The sequence below is a fragment of the Nothoprocta perdicaria genome, unplaced genomic scaffold, assembly GCF_003342845.1.
Source record: "Nothoprocta perdicaria isolate Ctin4 unplaced genomic scaffold, notPer1 scaffold_201, whole genome shotgun sequence".
In the NCBI taxonomy this organism is placed as follows: domain Eukaryota; kingdom Metazoa; phylum Chordata; class Aves; order Tinamiformes; family Tinamidae; genus Nothoprocta; species Nothoprocta perdicaria.
The window spans coordinates 307738-315924 of NW_020455217.1; the positions used below are offsets into that span (position 1 = coordinate 307738).

Consider the following 8187-nt stretch of genomic DNA (forward strand, 5'->3'; position numbering starts at 1 on the left):
CAGTGCAGAAGACCCTTTGTGCTCGTTCCTTACTGCATAATTTTGCAGTGTATGGGGACATACAGCTTAGCTTTAGCCCTTCCCTGAACTCCCTCTGACATTTCCATGGGGTGTTTTATGCTGTGTAAACATCCAGTGCAACCCAGGGCAGCGCTGGTGGGGCCTGCCCTGAGGTGCTTTATGACCTCTGATCAGTTTTCAGCCTAAGGTTCTTCTGAGAGCAGCCTGGATGTTGGCAGTCGTCCATCCGCTTGCTTGATCCCAGCGGATGCTGGAGGATCCCGGAGGAGSGGTGGCTGTTTCTGCTGATGCTCTAGGCCTCTCCTTCCTTCCCACTGAAGTGAGTAGCACCGACATGGGATGAGGTACCATGTTGGCGCTTGGCCCAAGGCATTACCACAACCAGCCATGACTAGCAGCAATTATGGGTGAGGGAAATTCATTAAGTATTTATGAAGGATTGCACAACTGGACTCTGCACTGAGAACACGTCTTTGGACTTTGTTTGTCCAAAAAAASAGCTTGGCCAAGGTAGCTTCACAGGTGGAATTAGGGTTGGGGAGGTATTAGGGCATGGTATCTTGCCAMAGGGAAGTGGAAAGTGTGGCTTGCAATGCCCTGGTGGGCAGCATTTGCCCATGGAGCTGTGTGTTGTGAGGCCAGGGCTGTAGCGTGTCCCTAGAAGCGTTGGGCAAGGGCTGTGAGTAACAACAGCCCACGCATTCACCAAGGGGTAACATGAAACTTACACGGACCGCCATTTTGTGGGAGGGCAGCGAGCCCTGGCAGCTTGGCAGGAGGCTTTCCTCGCGGAAAACCTCGCGCTTTATTTTTGGACCGGGTTGTGCTCTCTGCAGAGCAGTAGCGCGGCGCACGCGGCTGGGATTTGCGGGCCATTAACTTGGCTGAGAGGCCGGCTCTGCCCCGTGCGCGCCCCGGGACCGCCCTCCATTTTGTCTTGCTCCCGCTCCCCCTTCTGCCCGCCACCCTCTATGTAAACGAGCCCCGCGACCGGGCCCTCTGATTGGCCAGCGCYACTGGCGCCGCAGCCAGTATGCAAAACAAACTGGGAGCGCCGCGACGCGATTGGCTGAGACCGTCGCGCGCTTTTTTCCTCCCTCCGCCTACACTTTTTGCATTCACTAAGGACTACGTCATCTTCATGCAGATATAGCTACCACGGGAGGTTTCTGATTGGCTCCCGCGTTCGTAAGCTCCGCCCCCGGTCCTTGCGGGCGGGGGCGAGCGCAGGAAAGCGCATGAAGGTTCGAGAATGCCGGCCGGCGGGCATGCCCGCCCCTTTCCTGTGTGCGTCACGCGGGGCGCGGGTTCCGGCGCGCCGCCATTGGCGGGCAGGGAGGAGAAAGCGCGCGGCGATTGGCTGGAAGGGCCGGCAGGGGCGGGCGCTTCTGGAAGGTTCTGGGGCGGTATTTAAAGGCGGCGGAGCGGGAGGCGAGTGCTCTCATTCAGCAGCGACCTCCGCGGAGCGAGTYCATCCGTGCGCGCCAGGGCCGATCCGCGCCGCTCAGGTAACGGGGCCCGGCCTGCGGCGGGGAGTGAATGTCTCGGGGTGAAGGCGGAGGAGAAGGGGGTGAAGCTGGGGGCCATTCGGCCCAGAGCCCGGGGTGCCTTACCCATGAAAGGGGCTGCGGGGGATGAGGAGGGGGGTGGGAGCGCCATTTTGTCACAGTGCCAGTCACTTMTCTTGTTCTCATGCGGGGATTTCTCAGAGCTTTGTTTCATTTCGCGTGCCATATAGCGGCTGTAATTGAGCTTTCCACGTTTTCTTTTCCATGCTGCAAGGGCTCTTAGGGCAGCTCAGAAGAGGGAAACGTATAGGGGGGAGGTTGGATGGCGCCCAACAATCTCCCGTTGGAGGCTCCCCTCCCGTTGGGAAAGCGGGGGGGGGGGGGGGCCGCTGCGGTGCCCGAGGCATGCTGGGAGTTGTAGTCCGCTGACGGGAGGAGGAGCGGGTCTTGGCGGAGCCGGCACGTGGTGGCAGGAGGCCCGCGGCGCGGGGGAGGCGGCGCGAGCCCCGCGGCGCCGCGTGGGTTGGTGCCGCAGCCGCCCTGGGGCCGTGCCAGGCCACATGGCGCGGGAAGCTCGGCCCATGCGAGGTGGGGACTGCCATTCCCGGCGTGCAAGATGGCCGCCTCGCGCCACGTGACCCGCGGGGCGCTGCATGATGGGACATGTAGTCCGCGGCCACGTGCTCCAGCACGTGCTGGGGCCTTTCCGTTCCAGCAAGTGCTCCGGCTCCTTAAGAGAGCATTACTGGTTAAACGCTCTGCTAGTCCTCGTTTTACACCCGCTTCTCCGAAAAGTATATTTAACAGAGTAGCGCCTCTACTCATGTGAAGTAGGCAGCTTGTAGCAATTGAGCTCACCCTTCATTTATCCTTTTCACAGACAAAATGTCGAAGGGACCAGCAGTCGGAATTGATCTTGGCACCACCTATTCCTGTGTTGGTGTGTTCCAACAYGGGAAGGTGGAAATCATTGCCAATGACCAGGGTAACCGGACCACGCCAAGCTACGTTGCCTTCACAGACACAGAGAGGTTGATTGGTGATGCTGCAAAGAACCAAGTTGCAATGAATCCGACCAACACAGTCTTCGGTAAGAGAGCTTGTGTTAACTGGCTGTAGAAGTTCTTAGCAGGTGATGGGGTCAAGTTTCCTGCAGGGAACATACATAACTAATTAAATAGTGTTACAGTTAAGCAATGAACTCTTGCTTACAGTTTGCATTAGTARGGCACATACCTGTGGTTAGAGCGCTTTGTATTCACTGAAATAGTCCATTTCTGCTGCTATTATGACTCAAGTGTTCAGTGAAGGCCACTTCACTTCAAGACTTAAAGTATTAAACTACTTCCACGTTATTTTTAGAGGGAACTTACGCTTTTGTGCTGTGATTGAAAATGCATATTTCTTTCAATTACTATCCAGATGCTAAACGGTTGATTGGGCGTAGATTTGATGATTCTGTTGTCCAGTCTGATATGAAGCACTGGCCTTTCACCGTGGTGAATGATGCTGGCAGACCGAAAGTCCAGGTCGAGTACAAAGGAGAGACCAAGAGCTTCTACCCAGAAGAAATTTCTTCAATGGTCTTAACCAAAATGAAGGAAATTGCAGAAGCCTATCTTGGGAAGGTGAGGTGCAGTGCTTTGCAGAGAAATGCAGCCAGACTTGACACACATAATCATGAACATGTATAGCTCACTGTTGTGCTTGCTCTCTCCTAGACTGTTACGAATGCAGTGGTCACTGTACCAGCCTACTTCAACGACTCCCAGCGCCAGGCTACAAAGGATGCTGGAACCATTGCAGGGCTCAACGTGCTCCGAATTATCAATGAGCCAACTGCTGCTGCTATTGCATACGGTCTAGACAAGAAGGTAAGCTTTGGAGTCTCTGTCTCTGATCTAAGAAGCTCAAAGCTGGTAGTGGAAAGAAACAGTTGTACTATGGATGCAAACTATCTCTTGCAGGTCGGTGCCGAGAGAAACGTTCTTATCTTTGACCTTGGAGGTGGCACCTTCGATGTGTCCATTCTGACAATTGAAGATGGCATCTTTGAGGTGAAATCCACTGCAGGTGATACTCACTTGGGTGGAGAAGACTTCGACAACCGCATGGTGAACCACTTCATCGCTGAGTTCAAGCGCAAGCACAAGAAAGATATTAGCGAGAACAAGAGAGCAGTGCGTCGCCTCCGCACCGCGTGCGAGCGTGCGAAGCGCACGCTCTCCTCCAGCACGCAGGCCAGTATCGAAATCGATTCTCTCTATGAGGGCATTGACTTTTACACATCCATTACCAGAGCTCGCTTTGAAGAGCTGAACGCTGACCTGTTCCGTGGCACCCTGGATCCCGTGGAAAAGGCCCTGCGGGATGCCAAGCTAGACAAATCGCAGATCCATGACATCGTGTTGGTTGGTGGCTCTACTCGTATCCCAAAGATTCAGAAACTGCTGCAGGATTTCTTCAATGGCAAAGAGCTGAACAAGAGCATCAATCCTGATGAAGCAGTGGCTTATGGTGCAGGTAATAACAGGTGTTTTGTGTCATGCTTTGGGCACCTGAGTAGCTGAAGTTGTTGGGTGGGCATTGTTGGCAGGCTGGCAGCTGAGATGCATCTCAGCAGTATTAGTGCAGGCCCTAAGCTTGCATTGAGAATCAGGTAGTAAGCTTGTTTTCACTTGCAATGATGAACCGGATTCCAAAGCCATTCGTAGTTTCCACCAGAAGTCTACTAATGATGGCCAAAATCTTCCTTGGATGTCTGAGCGAGCATCTAGGGTAGCTTCTGTGTGAGGGATGATTTGTTACAGGGTTCCTAACTTGGTGTTCTCTTTTCCAGCTGTGCAGGCTGCTATTCTGTCAGGTGACAAGTCTGAGAACGTACAGGATCTGTTGTTGCTGGATGTGACACCTCTGTCTCTTGGCATTGAAACGGCCGGTGGTGTCATGACGGTCCTGATCAAACGCAACACCACCATCCCCACCAAGCAGACCCAGACGTTCACCACCTACTCTGACAACCAGCCTGGTGTGCTCATCCAGGTAGGCAAGCGGTGTGAAGTGATGTGGTACTGGGCTTGCTCCAGCGATCCTGAGACACTCAACAGTTACTGCTCCCTAAGGAAGCCTTGGGCATGCAGCTGTGTTGCAGTTGCTCTGTGTCGGCAGGTTACCGCCTGGTTGCAGTGATGAAAGTGATTCCAAAGCCATTCGTAGTTTCCACCAGAAGTCGAAAGACTTGTGTTGGTCCAAGTACCTTCCTTGGATGTCTGAGCGACCATGTCCTTTAAGAACAGACTTGTTTGAAATGTAATTTCCTAGTGGTGTAACTAATGATACATTCTTGGTTTCTGTTTCCACTAGGTATATGAAGGTGAACGAGCTATGACCAAGGACAACAACTTGCTGGGCAAGTTTGAGCTGACCGGTATTCCCCCTGCTCCCAGAGGTGTACCTCAGATTGAAGTAACCTTTGATATTGATGCCAATGGCATCCTGAATGTGTCTGCCGTGGATAAGAGCACTGGCAAGGAGAACAAGATCACAATCACAAATGACAAAGGTAATAAGCACTTCTCGTGTCGGGGGACTGCCCAGCTGCTTCTGGTTTATAAAGCCCTTGTCTAGTTCATCAAAACTTGATGTTATATGAATCTTTACAATTAGAGCCRTGAGCGTTGTTAGTGGGATTGGGATGAGGTTCTGCAAAGGTCCGAAAGGGCATTGGAAATGAAAGCACCTGGAAGTTTGTGAACTGCCTGTATGGCTAATACTGCCTATAAGGCCAAGTTAAGCATGCACCTTCCTGAATAAGATGTACATAGTGGACTCCCGTGCTAAAAATGTTTGTCTTGCAAAGCATTAACTAAAAGGTCAATTGTTCTCTACAGGTCGTCTGAGCAAGGAAGACATCGAGCGCATGGTTCAGGAAGCAGAGAAATACAAAGCAGAGGATGAGAAGCAGCGTGATAAGGTGTCTTCTAAGAACTCCCTGGAGTCTTATGCTTTCAATATGAAAGCTACTGTTGAAGATGAGAAGCTTCAGGGCAAGATCTCTGATGAGGACAAACAGAAAATCCTGGACAAATGCAATGAAATCATCAACTGGCTGGACAAGAACCAGGTATGTGCATGTTCTTTTGGTAGTGTTGAGCTGTTCACACGTTGGTGTTGTAAGGAAGACTCAGTGTATGGGGAACTGGTTGCAGTGATGAAAGTGATTCCAAAGCCATTCGTAGTTTCCACCAGAAGTCGAAAGACTTGTGTTGGCTCAAGTACCTTCCTTGGATGTCTGAGCGACCACAGCCTGTGCAAGCACAAAGCACTCTGGCTTTCCAGCTGAGCTTGCTTGCAAGTCTGCCCTTCCATGACCCTGTTGCTTCAGGAGCAACGCAAACTACTTAAGCCCAATTGGAAATCTCTAATAACCTGTCCTGTCTGAAAYGCACCCTTCTGCTTCTGTGGTAAAGTAGTGCCACAGCAGTTAACTAAAAATGTGTGAGTGTAGCCTGTGCTGAGCTCTTGATTCTCTTGCAGACGGCTGAGAAGGAAGAGTTTGAGCACCAGCAGAAGGAGCTGGAGAAGGTGTGCAACCCCATCATCACGAAGCTGTACCAGAGCGCCGGGGGGATGCCCGGGGGCATGCCTGGCGGCTTCCCCGGTGGTGGAGCACCTCCGTCTGGGGGAGCTTCTTCCGGACCAACCATCGAGGAGGTGGACTAAAGGCGCTGGGAGATGCATTCCACTAGCAGTTAGTGTTGGAGGACCCCGCCTCAGGGGTTAGAGTGAAGGACCCAAACCTGTAGGCACATCTGGGTATATTGCCAGATTAAAACTCCATAACTGAGCTGCTGTAAAAAAAAATTCTGGGCATTTTAAATACTTGAACATGTGCACAGGAGGGGAGATGAATATCATTGCACTTTACAGTACTGTAAACAAGTGGAAATGCAATTCATGTCCTAAGGAATAAAAACTATTTAATGGGCATCACAATGCATCTTGGCTCCTTTTTTTTGAGCGTGGGTGGGAGTGGGCTGGGTGTGAGACAGTGGTGGGCGAAAACATTAAATTATTTCTATTACTAGTCGAGAATTTCTTTAGGCAAAAGAGTTCTTGGAGACAATAGATTTAGCAGGCTCTCACTTGAGGGGAAAACAACCTCTGCAAGTTCCACTTGTCTAAGTGGCATCTCTTCAACTGACAAGTTGGTTTAGGCTGCAACAGTTGGATCTCTAAACCAGCTTGGTAGTGGCATATGCTAAGCATTATATCTTGTTGCAGGTGTAATAAAAGGAGCATAACCTGTCTACAGTTAATCCCCAGAAAAGAGTTTCTTGTAAAGCATGTTTAAAAAAAAAAAACTTTTAGCTTGAGATACCCTATCTCACAAATTGTGGGTTTTCTATCTTTTGGAGAGTATGAGTTTAAATTAAACTGGAGAGAGTCTTGCTCCTGGACTGTAGGTTGCCTTAACTACACAACCTACTGTATCCTGTAAGGACGTAGAGATGCAAGTCTCTGCCTTCCTAATTTGAGTCTTGGGTTGCTTTTAAGTAGCATTAGTTTTCATTTTCACCCCAAGGGTCTTTACTCACCAGTCTCTGGAGAATATTAATTTTCTTAATTACTGCCAATCTTAGTGTAATTTATTCAGTTAATGTTGCTTCATGTCACCTGGTTGGAAAGGTTTATAGAGCTGCTTAGAGGATTCAGARAAAAGCCAGGAGCTGAGCACATGTTCATATGAAAGGGGGGAAAGTTTGCACAGTGCCATAGCAAGTACAGATCTTTTGGCTTCCTCCTTAGATTAGTGGGGTTACAAACAAGATATATGTCCACTGTTAGAAGTGACAATAATGACTGTTGTACTGCAGGATATTGGAGCAAAATGCCCAGAGGCCCCATCCATAGTCTGGAGTAGTGACCTAGAGCTGCAAGATCCAAGCTTCCCCTCCTTACTTACTGCAACTTTACATTTAGAAAAAGCTTAGATTTTCACACCTCTGCCTAGTAGCAGGGTGGTACTAAGAAGGAAATTTCCACAGGAGCGTGGCAGTCTTTATTAGCATCAGAACCTTTATTTCCAAATAATAGCTGCAAATTAATGGAGATACTAGTTAGATTGACAAAGAACACAAAGAAAAAAAGCAGTGCACCCAGGTTTTTAAATGACCTTAACATTTTTAGTGCAATTTAAACTGGGATAGGGGTTTGTGTTAGGAACAGGCTCCTGCTCCAGCCTGTGTACACTGATGTGTTTTGTCCACAAGATGTCAGTAGTTGTTGCCCATGATCTAGAAGCAGCTTTGCTTTACCGAGGGGTCATATTAAACCCCACGAAATGCTCTTGCTCAAGTGGTCTTAGCAGGAAACAGCATCTGTTTTTGCTCTTGCATCCTATTAAGAGTGTGCAACAGTGACATAGCCCCAGTGTTTTGAGGAAAGGGGTATTTTAGAGCCCTTTAGAAATGACAGGTGCAATTTACACCTTTTATTAGAATGGCACGTATGAGTTAGGTCAAGCTGCTTTGTAAACCAGGGCTTCAAAGGGCCAATTTTGTTAGTTTTGATTTCAGCCTAACAACTTCCTACAGAAAATTGGAGCAGAATCTTTTTTATGAGTATTTGCTTGGGGTTTAAATGCTCAGGAAAGGGG

General features: G+C 49.7%; 1 protein-coding gene and 3 non-coding genes across 4 annotated transcripts; all 4 read left to right on the forward strand.

Annotated features, from left to right (window-relative positions):
* Positions 1 to 1466: 1466 nt before the first annotated feature.
* Positions 1467 to 6505, forward strand: HSPA8 (heat shock protein family A (Hsp70) member 8). Its single transcript, XM_026038100.1, has 9 exons — positions 1467 to 1529; positions 2410 to 2619; positions 2952 to 3157; positions 3251 to 3403; positions 3497 to 4052; positions 4369 to 4571; positions 4893 to 5091; positions 5420 to 5652; positions 6066 to 6505. Exons 2-9 carry the CDS (start codon positions 2415 to 2417, stop codon positions 6249 to 6251), a joined length of 1941 nt encoding a protein of 646 aa, XP_025893885.1. The 5' UTR covers positions 1467 to 1529; positions 2410 to 2414; the 3' UTR covers positions 6252 to 6505.
* LOC112946338 lies at positions 4208 to 4298 on the forward strand. The gene has a single exon (XR_003249223.1). It is a non-coding gene; the product is annotated as a small nucleolar RNA SNORD14 (small nucleolar RNA).
* LOC112946337 lies at positions 4710 to 4806 on the forward strand. The gene has a single exon (XR_003249222.1). It is a non-coding gene; the product is annotated as a small nucleolar RNA SNORD14 (small nucleolar RNA).
* Positions 5732 to 5828, forward strand: LOC112946336. Its single transcript, XR_003249221.1, has one exon. It is a non-coding gene; the product is annotated as a small nucleolar RNA SNORD14 (small nucleolar RNA).
* Positions 6506 to 8187: the final 1682 nt, after the last annotated feature.